Source organism: Eimeria maxima, genomic scaffold, assembly GCF_000499605.1.
Source record: "Eimeria maxima Weybridge genomic scaffold, Emw_scaff498, whole genome shotgun sequence".
Taxonomy (NCBI): Eukaryota; Apicomplexa; class Conoidasida; order Eucoccidiorida; family Eimeriidae; genus Eimeria; species Eimeria maxima.
Genome location: NW_013563875.1, coordinates 8,436 through 23,435, shown reverse-complemented (window position 1 = coordinate 23,435; position 15,000 = coordinate 8,436). Strand labels below are relative to the sequence as shown.

The following is a 15,000-nucleotide window of genomic DNA, read 5'->3' as shown; positions in this document are numbered from 1 at the left end:
AGCAACAACGGCAGCAGCAGCAACATTGCAAGCAGCAAATGCAGCAACTGCTGCAGCAGCAGCAGCAGCTAAACTTCAAATAACTAACAAGAAAAGAGGTTATAATAAGAGGGGGCTGCTGCTTCTGCTGCTGCGGTTGCTGCAGCAGCAGCAGCAGCAGCAGTCTGTGCTGCTGTTGCCCCAAAACCTGTTGCTGTATTCGGCGTTGCTGCAGCAGCTCTTGCTGCAGCAGCTGCTGTTGCTGCAGCAGCGCTTGCTGCAGTAACAATTGCTGCAGCAGCTCTTGCTGCTGCAACTCATGCTGCAGTAACTTTTCCTGCAGCAACTCTTGCTGCAGCAACTCTCTCTGCAGCAACTCTTGCTGCTGCAACTCTTGCTGCAGCAGCTCTTGCTGCAGCAGCTCTTGCTGCAAATGCTGCTGCTGCAGCACTTGAGCTCAACACTGGTGCTGCAGAAGTTGCCGCTGCTGCTGCAGCACTTGCTGCTGCTGCTGCTGCTGCTGCTGCAGCTAGCAGCAGCTGCATTCTCAAAGAGCGTTGCATGCTGCTGCGATCCGATCAGCTAGACTGTACAACAACACACACGTAAACCCTAAACCCTAAACCCTAAACCCTAATTCCTAAACCCTGGAGCCCCTAGGAGACCCGCGAGAGCCAAAACAACAGCAGCAACAACAGCAGCAACAACAGCAGCAACAGCAACAGCAGCAGGAGGAAGAAATACCTCTGAGTTGCTGCCTTAATTCTGTATTGTACTGCAGCAACAGGAGCATCCATCCTTAGGTGTATATACACTGCACCTTCTGCTGCTCTTCCTGCTGCTATTGCTTCCTCCCCTATAACCTCAACTATACAAACCCCAAGGGTTTTCTGCACACAAACCCTAAACCCTAAACCCTAATTCCTAAACCCTACACCCTTCAGGAGGAGAGGTGGTGATGCAGAGGGGGAGTTGAGGGTTTAGGGTTTACGGTAGGCTTTTTATATATGTATTTAGGGTTTAGGCTACAGACTATGACACGATTAGGGTTTACTAGGGTTTAGGGTTTAGGGTTTAGGGTTTACAGCAACAATTTCTTTAGCAAAGTCTGCACATAACATTGGCCGCTGCAGGGAAGAAGTTGCTTCTGCTTCCCCAGGTAAGGAGGCCCATCCACTCCCAAGCTGCAGCAGCAGCAGCAACAGCAGCAGCAGCAGCAGCAGCAGCACCATCAACAGCAGTAGTTGTATTAAAAGCAAACAGGAGGAACAAAAACAACAGCAAAAGAAAAAGAAGCAGCAGCAACAACAGTAGGAGCAGCAGCAGCAGAACAGCAGCAGCAGCAGCAACAGTAGGAGCGGCAGCAGCAGAGCAGCAGCAGCAGCAGCAGCAACATGACTAAGTTACCTGGTCTGTAGTCAGTGGGAGTGGCTCCAGCAGCTGTTGCTGCTGTTGCTGCTGCTGCTGCTGCTGCAGACTTAGCGAGAGAACATCCATGACGAGGTCATCAACCCCGCTGCTGCTGCTGCTGCTGCTGACGTTGTTGCTGCTGCTGCTGTTGCTGCTGCTGCTGTTATCAAGGTCTAACAAGTCTACAGCAGGTGTAGACGTGTGCGTTACTGAGGAAGCAGGCACAGCAGCAGCAGCAGCAGCAGCAGCTGCTGCTGCTGCTGCTGCTGCTGCTGACCCAGGAAGTGCTACTGCTGCTCGGGGAGTGGTGGCGTTGCTGACTGTCGTTATACCAGCAGGAAAAGCTGGTGCTGCTGCTGCTGCTGCTGTTGCTGCTGCAGTTGCAGTTGCTGGTGTTGCTGCTGCTGGGTCTCCACCAAGACCACCAAAGAGAGCAGCAGCCATTCGCTCCCTCTCTGTTAGCTCGCGCTGCTGCTGCTGCTGCTGCTGCTGCTGCTGCTGATGGTGGCTGTACTTTGGCTGCGCCGGCAGATTAATTGCAGACACAGCATCAATTGCTGCATGCGGCTGCCAGCTGCTGCTGCTGCTGCCAGCAGGTGCAGCAGCAGCAGCAGCCTCCGCTCCATTTGTTGACCCCATAAAGCCCGATGGACCCCAACGACGAGGCCCTGCACACAAACCCTAAACCCTAAACCCTAAACCCTAAACTCGCAGCCCTGACCTCTAAAGCAACAAACTGCGAAGTGTTTTCTAAGGATGCACCAAACCCTAAACCCTAAACCCTCACCAAACACTTTGAGGCCCGTGCTGGAGGTAGTCATATCTCCTGCCGTTTGCTGCTGCTGCTGCTGCTGATGGTGCTGCTGCTGCTGCTGGTGAGGCGGTGTAGGGGGTGCGTAGGGAGTAAAGTTCAATGCACCAACGGGGTTCTGCGCACAAACCCTAAACCCTAAACCCTAAACCCTAGAGGCCAACGACAGTGTCAAGGCCTGTCTCACAACCATCAACCCAAACCCTAAACCCTAAACCCTAAACCCTAGGAAGACGCACTGATGGGTGCTGCTGCGAGACGTCTGCTGCTGCCTCCACAGATCCGTCTGGCGAAGTAACAGCAGCAGCAGCAGCAGCAGCAGCTGCAGCTGCTGCTGCTGCGGCTTCCCGCTCTCTACGCGGGACATATGCAGGTGCTCCTGCTGCAACGGCTGCACGTGCATAGGCCTGCAGCAGCAACAGCAGCAGCAGCAGAGAGGTACAAACGGTGGGGAACGCATGCATATCACCACATAAGCAGCAGCAGCAGGATCAACAGCAGCAGCAGCAGCAGCAGCAGTAGCAACAGCAGCAGCTAACCCCGCCTAAGTTGAGCAGCGCATCATCGGAGATATCTTCGTTCGCTGCATCGAAGGGGAAGACCTCCCTGAAAGCAAACCCTAAACCCTAAACCCTAAACCCTAAACCCTAGACCTTGGACATTTGGCTAGACTGGGAGGTTTTATGAGCAGAAAGGGTTTAGTGTTTGCTGCTGAGGGTTTAGGGTTTACCCTAAGAGCTTCGGCGGCAGCAACTGCAGCAGCAGCGCGCCCCTAAAACATCTTTCTTGTATCTCTGTAGACCCTAGGTGTCTCTGCTGCTGCTGCAGCAGCTGCAGCACGAGACCATCTACTGCAGCAGGACCTGCTGCTGCTCCTACTGCTGCTGCTGCTGCTGCAGTTACAGCTGACAACTTTACTAGTGCCCAAACAACCCAACAGCGGGTGGTTGTGTTTTTGCTCCTGCATGCAACACAAGGGTTTAGGGTTTAGGGTTTAGACCCCCTCTCCTTCTGTCGTTTCTGCAGGACCCTATAAACACCTATTAGGGTTTAGGGTTTAGGGTTTAGGGTTTACCTGTTCCATGCCTCCCTTAACAGAGCCAATACCTCACGATGTGAATAGCCAGGCACAGTACATAAGGAGCCATACTCCCCTAATACCCAGCTAGCCACCTAAACACAAACCCTAAACCCTAAACCCTAAACCCTAAACCCTAGATCGGAGAACCTCCCGTTTTTCTTTCCCCCATCTACGCAACCCATCTGTAAACCCTACACCGTAATCCTCAAACCCTAAACCCTAAACTGTAACCCTCCTCCACTAGACGACCAGCGTGGCGAACTCCTCGAGTGTAAACCCTAAACCCTAAACCCTAGGGTTTGTTGGTGGCGCACCTGTATAAGGATATCGGGTAGGAGTTTCTTTTGCTGCAGCAGCAGCACTAATGCATTAACTGTGTAAACCCTAAACCCTCGATCTTCTTCTGGTGATCCATCGCTTCCCTCAACAACAAGCTGCATAAGTGATTGTGCTGCTCTTGCTGCTGCTGCTGTGCTGCTGATGCTGCTGCTGCCACTGCCGCTGCTGCTGATGTTGCTGCCCATGCTGCTGCTGCTGCTGCTGCTGCTGCTGTTATTTGCTGCTAATGCAGCAGTTAATCCAGGGGCCCCTAAGGAAGCACCAACTCCCCCTACCTCTAACAAGGAGAGAACAGAGTTAACAAACCACCGAGGGTTTGGGGAAAACCTGCATAGGAAAGAAAAAGGGTTTATAATTAGGGTTTATAATTAGGGTTTACTAGGAGGGTAAAAATTAGTGTTTATTATTTATAGATTATTCCCTGTTAATAATGTATATCCTATTAACGCCAAATTAAAAAAAAAAGAAGAATTTAGGATTTTTAGGGTTTAGGGTTTAGGGTTTAGGGTTTAGGGTTTACCTTTCAGCTAGAGTAGCAATAGTTAATACAAGTTGTGCACGTAGATGAGGGTCTGGATGTGCACGTAGATGATTAAGAAGATTATGTACAACAAATGGACAATTATTAGGGTTTGTTAATGCAGCAAGAAGGATTAGGGTTTTGTACTTGAGTGTATCGTCAGCATCATTAAGACAATCAATAACAGCTAACTGGTGAGCAGCAGCAGCAGCAGCAGCAGCAGAAACCCTAGTTAATGCAGCAAGACAAGATACACCTATATAACGTAGATTATTATTACTACATAATAAAAATTTAGATGTTGCTGCTGCTGCTGCTGCTAATAAACGCTCATTAGGGTATATATTTGCTGCTGCGCATACACCCGAAAACACTAATGCAAACCCTACATTCGCGCTGCAGTCTGCACGACGTAGGGTTTCCTCAAACACTAGATACACCTCATTAGATACTTCTTTATCTCCTGCTGCTAATGTAGATAATACAGATAATATATTCATCTGCAGTTTACAAATACACACATTTTCATATCTACTAACCCTAAACCCTAAACCCTAAACCCTAAACCCTAAACCCTAAACCCTAATTTTAATAAACCCTCATCCATCAAACGGGAAACATTCTTGAAAACCCTAAACCCTCAAAACAATAAAGTCTAAACCCTTACAACTATCTAAACCCTAAACCCTTAAAACCCTTAAAATCTATAGTAAATCCTTAAAAAACCCTAAACCCTAAACCCTAAACCCTAAACCCTAATGATATTTACCTGTATCCAAGGTGCAGGTACACGATGATATTCATAATCTTTAGGTAATTTTCTATCTAGTATTTGTTTTTGTATAGATACAAGAGAGGAGACAAAAAGGAGACATTTTTTTTTATGTATAAAAGATAATAAATATAATAAATATAAGGATACACCCATGACGCTAGGGTCTACGTCGCATACAGCTCTCCTTATTTTTCCTAATAAATCAGGAATAATATAATTATCTCCTTCCTCCTCCTCCTCCTGCTGCTGCTGCTGCTGCTGCTGCTGCTGTGGACGTGTGCTGCTCCTGCTGCTCCTGCTGCTGCTGCTGCTGCTGAGGGAGAGGGATGGAGGAGGGGGCTGCAGCATCATTACCCTATGCAACACCATTACTGCATGCTTACGTATTGCTGCTGCTGGATGCTGCAGCAGATCTGCTGCTGCTGCTGCTACACCAGGCAGCATCTCTATTGTTAATAAACGGCATACACATTGTAGGGCTGCATGCACGTATAATACGTTCGGAGAACGTAAATCCTATACACAACAAACCCTAAACCCTAAACCCTAAACCCTAAACCCTAAACCCTAAAATGGGAAATGTTGAAATATCATATGCATATGTAAGGGGAAATAATAAACCCTAAACACTAAACACATACTGAAGGGGGGAAACCCTAAACCCTTCAAGGTGCAAACCCTCAAAAACCCTAAACCCTCGACTGCTCGTAAGGGTTTACGGTTTAGGGTTTAGGGTTTAGAGGATTATTACCTTTTGAATAGTATTGACAAGAAGAAGCATTAACTCGTGGTCTTTATGTAAAAATAAATTGCAGGCTAAGTATCCTGTACAACACAAACCCTAAACCCTAAACCCTAAACCCTAAACCCTACAATCCCTAAGCAGATTCCTCCCATAAGCACTGTTGCTGCTGCTGTTGCTGTTGTTGTTGTTGTTGCTGCTGCTGCTGCTTCCTGCGCACGAGACACGGTATCTACAATCTAGCCTACTGTTTAGTGTTTAGGGTTTAGGGTTTAGGGTTTAGGGTTTAGGGTTTACCTATCCATTTAGCCTTAGCTGGGGTCTGATTAGCAAGATTAACAGCATGAATATGTGCAAAAGATGCACTATGACCAAGAAGTTCAATATATATACTACGTATAACTAATTCTTGCATCTTTCTCTGCATACAAACCCTAAACCCTAAACCCTAAACCCTAAACCCTAAACCCTAAACCCTAAACCCTTAAAAAAAACACAAACCCTAATGTAGTAAAGTCTCTACTGTTCAGTCTTACAGGGAAGAAAAAACTCTAATATGCTGAATATGCACGAAAAAACACACCTTTTAGGGTTTAGGGTTTACACTAGGGTTTAGGGTCTAGACTAGGGTTTAGGGTTTAGGGTTTAAGGAACATACTGTGGAGACCCGCGGTTGATTCATTCGTTGTTTTAAGACAACAATTTCATTTGATATAATTCTATCCTCCTCCTGCACACCAAACCCTAAACCCTAAACCCTAAACCCTAAACCCTTTTTTTTCGGTATGTCGAGTAGTCCATAGAAACCTTCAATGACGAGTACAAACCCTAAACCCTAAACCCTAAACCCTACCTGCTTGGATCTCGCCTCTCCAATGAACTTGATGAGGTCGAAGAACTCCCTACTAACGTGGGGGCCTGCGCTGTTCATTTTCGCTAGGGTTTAGGGTTTAGGGTTTAAGGTTTGGGTATAGAATAGGGTCTGATGATAAACCCTAAACCCTAGGGTTTGCCTTGACGCTGTTGCTGTTGCTCCTTCCCAGATGCTAGCAGCAGCAGCAGCAGCAGCAGCTCCCGCTGCTGCTGTTGATGCTGCCGTTGTTGCTGTTGCTGCTGCTGCTGCTCAACCTGTCGAAGTTGCCGCCGTGGCTTAGAAAGTATCTGCTGCTGCTGCTGCTGTTGCTGCTGCTACTGCTGCTGCAGCTGCAGCTGCTGCAGTTGCTGCTGCCAGCGCTACGGCCACTGAAGCAGGCACTGCTGCTGGCGCTGCTGCTGGCGCTGCCGCTGCTGTTGCTGCTGCTTCTGCGGATGTTGTTATGAGTGTTAGAATACAGCAGCTAGACAATGGTGTAGGGTTTAGGGTTTAGGGTTTAGGAAGCAAACCCTAGCGCCGCCGACACCGGTGTAAGATTGAGATATTAGGGTTTAGGGTTTAGGGTTTCTGTCTTCCTCAACTTAGACATAAAGTTATCCAAACCCTACAATGCATATTAAAGGAGCAACACCGCATTTGCTGCTGCTGTTGCTGCAGTTGCTGCTGCTGCTGCTGCTGCTGCTGTCTGCCGTGGCATCGGTTGCTGCTGCTGCTGCCACTGCATTCGCTGCAGCAGCAATATATGTGTTGCTACTGTTGCTGCAGCTGCTGCTACCTCTTTGTGTATATATGACTTCTGCTGTAGCTGTTGCTGCTGCTGTGTTGCTGCATTTGCTGCTCGGGACTTGGGTCTTGCATGCATGCAGCAGCAGCAGCAGCAGTAACAACAGCGGCCTGGTCGTTGCAGGGGCTGCAGCAGGAGCAGCAGCAGCAGCAAATAAAGCAGCAGCAGCAGCAAAAACTTCCTATTGTAGTTTTAAATAATGTTTATTTGCTGCTATACAGAGTCTATACACCACAGAAGAAGAAACACCAGCAGCCGCTGCTGCTGCTGCAGGTTCGTCTGAGCAGCTCACCGTTGCTGCTGCTGTTGCTGCTGCTGCTGTTGCTGCTGCTAGTACTAAATAAAACAGCTAAAACAATGCAATCATTACAACGGCTCACGCCGTTGTTTTTGCTGCTGCTGCTGCTGGCGCTTGGAAGCAGCAGCAACAACAGCAACAGCTACAGCAGCAGCGTTAGCAGCATATTCAGCAGCAGCAGCAGCAGCAGCAGCACAGGACTTATCATCGGGGCGAATGCAGAGGTGCGATAAAGGGACCCTGAAACCCTAAACCCTAATTCCCGAACCCTAAACCCTAAACCCTAGACCCTGTTTTCTATCTTCCTAGCGGGCTGCAGCAATGGAACTGCTCTAAACCCTAAACCCTTATTTTTTGACGGCAGCAGCAGCAGGCCGTGTTGTGCGGGTTGCTACGATTTTAAGGGTTTAGGGTTTAGGGTTTAGGGTTTGTTGTCATCAGGGTCTTCGAGGTCTACCACAACTCGAAGCATCAGGAGCGCCTCCCCGAGTAAACCCTAAACCCCAAACCCTAAACCCGTACCCTAAACCCTAGGTCAGCGTTAGTATATCAGTGTACTGTCGCTAGGGTTTAGGGTTTAGTGTTTAGGGTTTAGGGTTTGCTTGCAGCGCCTACAAGCGGGAGTCAACATTGACGATCAGGACAAGGCACAGAAAGGGTTTATTGTTATCTGGTAAGTCAAACCCTAAACCCTAAACCCTAAACCCTAGAAAGCCTAGCACTTTGTAATAGTAGCTCAAAACCCTTAAAATGCTGCCGCTTCCTTAGTTTAGGGTTTAGGGTTTGCTAGGGTTTGGGTGTATAGGGTTTAGGGTTTAGGGTTTAGGGTTTGTGCAGGGTGAGCATCACGTTGGTCTTTGTGATGGTTTTGGGCATTTGGATAACTCTTAAGATAGCAGATGTAAGTACAAACCCTAAACCCTAAACCCTAAACCCTAAACCCTAGTAGAGTCATAATGTTTGTATGTATCTTAATCCCACGTTGTTTATCGTTTGAATTAGGGTTTAGGGTTTGTGTCCCTCTCCTGCTGCTTAGCAAACCCTAAATAGCCTACTATAAGGCTGTAAAGCCACCTCACCTTGAGGGTTTAGGGTTTAGGGTTTAGGGTTTGTGGTGTTTGCAGATAACGGATCCTCTGCTGCACACGAAGTTTATTACTTCTAGCTAATTAAATTTTCTTCTTTTGTTTGTTTGCCTTTTTCCCTCTCTTTATTCTTCTGCTGCTGCTGCAGCAGCAGCTGCAGCAGCCGCTGCAGCAGCAGCAGCAGCAGCAGGTGCTGCATGTTGTTGGGCTTATGTCGAAACGTCAATAGCCCAACAACTTGTAAACCCTAAACCCTAAACCCTAAACCCTAAACCGCTTTTTCCTTCAATGCTTAAGGTGTATTGTCATCTAGGGTTTACGTGAGGGTCTAAACCCTAAACACTACAGCAGCAAAAGTCAGCAGCAGCAGCAGAAGTAGCAGCAGCAGCAGCAGCAGCAGCAGCAGAGGCAGCATAAATAACAATTAGGGTTTAGGTTCAGGCCAAGCACATAGCAAAAGGCCAGAGAGAAAGTTGCTGCTGCTGCAGTCTGCGGACTGCAGCAGCAGCAGCAGCAGCAGTGCTGCAGCAGCAAATAGTGTATTAGTTAAGATCGTTGAGAGGAAGTAGCAGAGCTGCCTAGACACCTCACAGCAGCAGCAAGGAAAGGATATCTTTCCTGCTGCTCATGGAAATCAGGGTTTGCTGCTGCTGCTGCTGCTGCATCACGCAGCAGCAGCAGCAAATATTCCTCCTCTAATTCAGGAGGAGCAGGGCGCTGCTCATCTGTTGCACCTACGCTGTTAAGAGCAGCATGCCATCTGCAGCAGCAGCAGCAACAGCAGCAGCAGCAGCAGCAGCAGCAGCAGAGTTGAGCATTACACCGATAGTCCTTAGTGTCTCCTCATAAAGCACTGGCTAGGGTTTAGGGTTTAGTTAGGGTTTAGTTAGGGTTTAGTTAGGGTTTAGTTAGGGTTTAGGGTTTACCTAAGGGAGAAAGAAGCTCTTGCTGCCTCTGTATTATGTCCGAGGGTTTGCCCGGTGTATGCGCAGCTAAATGGCCTTCTTCTTGATATAGATAGAATCTGCAAACCCCAAACCCTAAACCCTAAACCCTAAACCCTAAAAATCTCCTAAACCCTAAACCCTATCCACCCTCTAGAGAAACAACGAGAAACTTTCAAGGGTTTAGTGTTTACGATGGCTAGGGTTTAGGGTCTGCCATAAACCTCTTCAGTGCTGGTAACTAGGGTTTAGGGTTTAGCTAGGGTTTAGGGTTTAGGGTTTACATTTCTTGAGAATTCCCTGAGGTCTTGTGTCCAATAGGTGAATAGTTGCTGCGCTTCCTTAGGCAGCTCCGCCAGTGCCTCTGCATCCTGCTGTTGTTGCTGCTGCTGCTGCTGCTGCTGCGACTGCTGCGATTGCTGCTGAGGTGCAGCAGCAGCAGCAAGGATACTCTGCATCATATTTGCAAGACCAGCCTGAGGATTTGGCCGCTGCTGCTGCGCTTGCTGCTGCCGCTGCTGCTGGAGCTGCTGCTGCTGCTGCTGCTGCTGCTGGAGCTGCTGCTGCCTCTGTTGTTGTTGTTGCTGCTGCTGTCTCTGCTGCTGCTGCTGCTGTTCCTGCTGCATTTCTTGTGGCTCCTCGTCTCCCTCTACGCTTCCTGTCTCCTTGCAATCTGAGGGCAAATAAACCCTAGGAGACAAAACCCTAAACCCTCAAACCCTAAAAAGGCGTAAACCCTAAACCCTCAAACCCTAAAAAGGTGTAAACCCTAAACCCTCAAACCCTAAAAAGGTATAAACCCTAAACCCTCAAACCCTAAAAAGGTGTAAACCCTAAACCCTAAACCCCTAATTAGCAGGCAAGGAGGTATTTGCCTAACCTTCATACTGATCCTCAGACAACCGTTGCTGCTGCTGCTGCTGCATTGAGGAGTCAGATTCTGCTGCTGCTGCTGCTGCTGCTTCTGCTGCACTCTCATTTGTCTGCCGCCGCTTGTAAGCACGAGACTCTCCGGTGCTGCTGCTGCTGCTGCTGCTGCTGGATCGATCCTCCTCCTGCTGCTGCTGGTGGTCGCGTCGCAAAGCCGGTGTTTGCTGCTGCTGCTGCTCCTCCTGGGGCGCCTGCTGCTGTTGAGCGGCTTGCTGATCGGGCTGCTGCTGCTGCTGCAGTTGTTGTTGTTGCTGCTGTTGCTGCTGCTGCTGCTGCTGGGTTTGCTGCGGCAGCATGGCAAGATGCCTGGATAGGCCTGCTGCTGCTGCAGCAAGCCAACCTGCTGCAGCAGCGGTGCGTCCTAGGGCTCCAGTTGTAATCTGTACACACCAAACCCTAAACCCTAAACCCTAAACCCTAGTTCTCCGTATATAGGGAGCAGGGAGGAACAGCAAAAGAAGATATCCGCAGAGGCAACAAAACACCACACAATTCACGGCCTAGGAATTAGGGTTTAGGGTTTAGGGTTTAGGGTTTACCACGCTGGCTCCTGCTTGCCATCTTTGTGTCTGCTGCAGCAAAGCCAGCAGCACATTTGCTGCAGCAGAAAACTCGGATAAGAACGTCAGCAGCTGCTGCTGCTGCTGCTCCTGTGGTGCAGCAGCAGCAGCACCAGCAGCACCAGCAGCACCAGTTGCTGCTGCTGCTGGTGATGCTACTTCATTGCGCTGCTGAGGAACCCAGCCTGTCTCCTCCGCCAGAGCCTGAAGCACGCAAACCCTAAACCCTAAACCCTAAACCCTAAACCCTAAATAGGATCAAGACTACCCACGTTTGCCACCGAGAGAAAGAGTAAAGTAAGACCACTACGGTTTTCTAGGGTTTAGGGTTTATTGGGGTTTATTAGGGTTTAGCGCCTTAGTAGGGTTTATTAGGGTTTAGGGTTTGCTAACCTCCTGCAGCCTGTCCAATGATTGCCATGGAAGCGAGTCTGCTGTTGCTGTTGTTCCTGCTGCTGCTGCTGCTGTTGCTGCTGTTGCTGCTGCTGCTGCTGCAGGGCCACCGCGTTCATTAAGAGCAGCAGCAGCAGCAAGAAGCGACTCGCCAGCAGCAGTAAGTGCTGCTACAAGGTTAGGATCTGTATTTGCTGCAGCACATAAACCCTAAACCCTAAACCCTAAACCCTAGAAGTTAAATCCAAGCAGGAACCCTAGGGCATAAACCCGAAACCCTAAACACTAGCACGTAAACCCTGAACCCTAAACCCTAAACCCTAAACCCTAGACGTGCCTTCTGTTTGTACAGGCTGAGCTGGTCGGACCGCATTGGATGCAGGAATGGTCTGCTGCTCCTGCTGCTGCCTAAGCTGCTGCTGCTCCTGCTGCCGCTGCTGCCGCTGCTGCATGCGCCGCTGCGCTGCAGCAGCAGCTTCCTGCATAGAGGAGAGAGCAGTGTTTACTATTCTCTGGAAACCCCCAACAAGATCTTGAGGTAAGGCATTTTGCGTATCTGCTCCTTCCTGCACACAAACCCTAAACCCTAAACCCTAAACCCTAAACCCTAGAGGTTGGGACGCACAGGACAAATGCTTACATGCAACTACTGCAAGAAACACGAACAAACTACTACCATTACTTAAACCCTAACAACTCCAAACCCTAAACCCTAAACCCTAAACCCTCACAGAGCCAAAGTTTCCTGGGGCGACTACGAAGGCTCCTCCATGAAGGGGGAATTGTGTCCATTGTCTTTGTTCATCTTGCTGCTGCTGCGTCTGCTGCTGCTGCTGCGACTGCTGCTGCTCCTGCTGCTGTGGAGCAGCAGGCCGCTGCACTACATGAATAGTCTGTCCTGAACGAATGCGGTAGTGCTGCAGCTGCTGCTGCGGCTGCAGCGCCTGTCCTCTGAATATGAGTCTTAGGTTTGTTGTTGTTGCTGCTGCTGCTGCTGCAGGGGGAGGTGCAGCATCTGCAGCAGCAGGAGCAGCAGCAGCAGGAGCAGCAGCAGCATCAGCAGCAGGAGCCTGCTGCTGCAGTGACTCAGCAACCAACTCTAACAATGCAGACACCTCCAAGTCCTCAGGTAGATGTAAAGAAAAATTCCTTCCGTCTATTGTGCGAAAATTTAATTCGAGCAACTCCGACATCTTTAGGGTTTAGGGTTTAGGGTTTAGGGTTTAGGGTTTAGGGTTTAATGGGTTGGCACGGGAGGGATGTCTCGCACAAAGTGCGAAAGTTTCCGTCACAAAGAAACTTATTTAGTTAAAAAATCATAAAAGAAACACTGCTAACCCTATATCCTAAACCCTAAACCCTAAACCCTAATTCCGCCCAGCCCTGCCCGGGCAACTGCATGCGCTCGACTGCTGTACAGTGATTAGGGTTTAGGGTTTAGGGTTTAGAGATTAGTAGGAAATCTTTGCTTCTGATTCTTCTTTTCCTATTTACTCATGCGAAATACCACTTGCTAAACCCTAAACCCCAAACCCTAAACCCTAAACCCTAATTTTTCCCGTGGGCAGCGCTCGGCGGAAGACTCAGGCCGATACGGCTCCATGGCTAGGGTTTAGGGTTTAGGGTTTAGGGTTTGAAGCTTGGCTTCAAACCTCCCTTTCTGATTCTCATCTTTACGGAAACAGGGGTTATAAAAACCCCAAACCCTAAACCCTCATAACACTTAACCTTCGGCTCGGCCTCCGCCATACCGCAAATACGGGCTCAAACCCTAAACCCTAAACCCTAAACTCTAAACCCTAGGTTTAGGGTTTAGGGTTCTTCTTGACATCAGGATGGCCCTCACATCAGATCTGAGGGTCTGTCAAGTGTAAGTCCAGTAAACCCTAAACCCTAAACCCTAGACTATAACTGGGTTTAGTTTCATTAGCGTTCCTTGGAACCTGTGGATCTGAATGTGCACGAATTAGGGTTTAGGGTTTAGGGTTTAGGGTTTAGGGTTTAGGGTTTAGGGTTTGTGGCTTCAGGTGCAAGGAGGAGCAGCACAAATATGTTTGCCCGAAGTGCAAACTTCTTTACTGCTCGCTTACCTGCTACAAGGTATTTTATCTCTAAACCCTAAACCCTAAACCCTAAACCCTAATTGTAATATTAACCCCTAAACCCTAAACCCTTATTTAGAACCTGTTCCTTTTTCAGTAATTAAACCCTAGGGTTTAGATGGACTGCTATAAACCCCCCCTCTCTATCGAGCAACCTCTTCTTATATCCACCATCTCCTAGGGTTTAGGGTTTAGGGTTTGCTGTGTGTGTATACCTGCAGCAACACAACTCTGCATGCGTATCTGCCTTCCATGAAGAAGGGTTTGCTGCTGCAGCAGCAGCAGCAAACCCTACGCTGCATGAGCAGCGGGACTTTACCAAGAAGCTAACTCGCTTCTATAGGCAGCAGCAGGAGCAGCAGCAGCAGCAGGAGGAAGAGGAAGAGGAGGAAGAGGAAGAGGAGGAAGAGGAGGAGGAGGATGACGATGAGGATGAGCAGCAGCAGCAGCAGCAGCAGCAGCAGCAGCAAAACCCTAATAATGAGCAACATAAGGAAGCTTATGAGGGTTTAGGGTTTGGATCTAGTGATGAGGAGGATGAAGATGATACATCAGCACAGCAGCAGCAGCAGCAAATAGGTAAAGAAAGACTGCAGCAGCTGCAGCAGCTAGCAGCAGCAGGAACCCTAGACCTGCAGCACCTAACAAGAGAAGAATCTGCTGCTTTCTTCTCTGCTGTAAAAAGAGGGGTTTTAGCTCAATATATGAAACCCTGGAAACCCTGGTGGCTATCCGTAAGCTCAAGGGTTTAGGGTTTAGGGTTTAGGGTTTAGGGTTTAGGGTTTAGGGTTTGAGCAACAAGGGTTCGGGGTGGGGGAGACACATCATTCTGCACAAAAGAGGAACATAAACCCTAAACCCTTGAGGAACTCCTTCTAGGACCTTACAACTCACGTGAAGAATCCCTAGGGTTTAGGGCTTAGGGTTTAGGGTTTAGGGTTTAGGGTTTGGCTGCAGGTCGAGCTACCTACTATAGATTCCCCTCAACATATTTGCTGCCGACCAACTCGCCCAGACCCGCGGCTGGCGATGACGGTTATGCAAATGTTGTACGTATAAACCCTAAACCCTAAACCCTAATTCATAAACCCTAAACCCTAAATCGGCAGCTCCCTCGGCAGATTTAAACGGTTACTCACAGGGTTTATCCTTCCCAGTCGTACTGCAGAGGTGGTGTGACAGATCAGGGTTTAGGGTTTAGGGTTTGGGAATTGGGGTTTAGGGTTTAGGGTTTAGGGTTTGGGAATTAGGGTTTAGGGTTTAGGGTTTAGGGTTTGGGCGCAGGTTCGCGTACGCACACTACATGCGAACTGTTAATGGGGCATACGATGAAGCAGAAGTTGAAGAAGTTGCGGGGCATTTCTTAGCCATTG

General features: G+C 48.9%; 4 protein-coding genes across 4 annotated transcripts in view; 2 read left to right on the top strand and 2 right to left on the bottom strand.

The window, feature by feature from the left end:
- Nucleotides 1–526: 526 nt before the first annotated feature.
- On the bottom strand, nt 527–6,588 carry EMWEY_00035510 (adaptin N terminal region domain-containing protein, putative; the record flags this gene model as incomplete). Its single annotated transcript, XM_013478561.1, has 15 exons — nt 527–566; nt 724–869; nt 1,387–2,057; nt 2,177–2,318; nt 2,440–2,607; nt 2,740–2,806; nt 3,276–3,373; nt 3,596–3,897; nt 4,421–4,671; nt 4,820–4,856; nt 5,299–5,431; nt 5,667–5,740; nt 5,955–6,078; nt 6,316–6,387; nt 6,511–6,588. 15 exons carry the CDS (start codon nt 6,586–6,588, stop codon nt 527–529), a joined length of 2,403 nt encoding a protein of 800 aa, XP_013334015.1.
- A 1,084-nt stretch (nt 6,589–7,672) lies between these two features.
- Nucleotides 7,673–8,782, top strand: EMWEY_00035500 (hypothetical protein, conserved; the record flags this gene model as incomplete). The annotated part of the gene is made up of 5 exons (XM_013478560.1): nt 7,673–7,837; nt 8,055–8,102; nt 8,222–8,286; nt 8,451–8,514; nt 8,738–8,782. 5 exons carry the CDS (start codon nt 7,673–7,675, stop codon nt 8,780–8,782), a joined length of 387 nt encoding a protein of 128 aa, XP_013334014.1.
- A 462-nt stretch (nt 8,783–9,244) lies between these two features.
- On the bottom strand, nt 9,245–12,718 carry EMWEY_00035490 (ubiquitin family domain-containing protein, putative; the record flags this gene model as incomplete). Its single annotated transcript, XM_013478559.1, has 8 exons — nt 9,245–9,458; nt 9,625–9,722; nt 9,927–10,315; nt 10,523–10,952; nt 11,112–11,336; nt 11,526–11,719; nt 12,046–12,091; nt 12,257–12,718. The coding sequence occupies 8 exons, from the start codon at nt 12,716–12,718 to the stop codon at nt 9,245–9,247; spliced, it is 2,058 nt and encodes a 685-aa protein (XP_013334013.1).
- Nucleotides 12,719–13,360: 642 nt separating this feature from the next.
- Nucleotides 13,361–15,000, top strand: part of EMWEY_00035480 (hypothetical protein, conserved) — a gene marked incomplete at both ends in the record, with an annotated part of 3,096 nt that continues 1,456 nt past the window's right edge. Inside the window, 6 exons of the mRNA XM_013478558.1 lie at nt 13,361–13,395; nt 13,553–13,625; nt 13,849–14,206; nt 14,415–14,437; nt 14,585–14,676; nt 14,912–15,000. The exon at nt 14,912–15,000 is cut by the window's right edge and continues 5 nt beyond it. Coding sequence (XP_013334012.1) covers nt 13,361–13,395; nt 13,553–13,625; nt 13,849–14,206; nt 14,415–14,437; nt 14,585–14,676; nt 14,912–15,000 — 670 coding nt within the window. The remainder of the gene's footprint in view (nt 13,396–13,552; nt 13,626–13,848; nt 14,207–14,414; nt 14,438–14,584; nt 14,677–14,911) is intronic.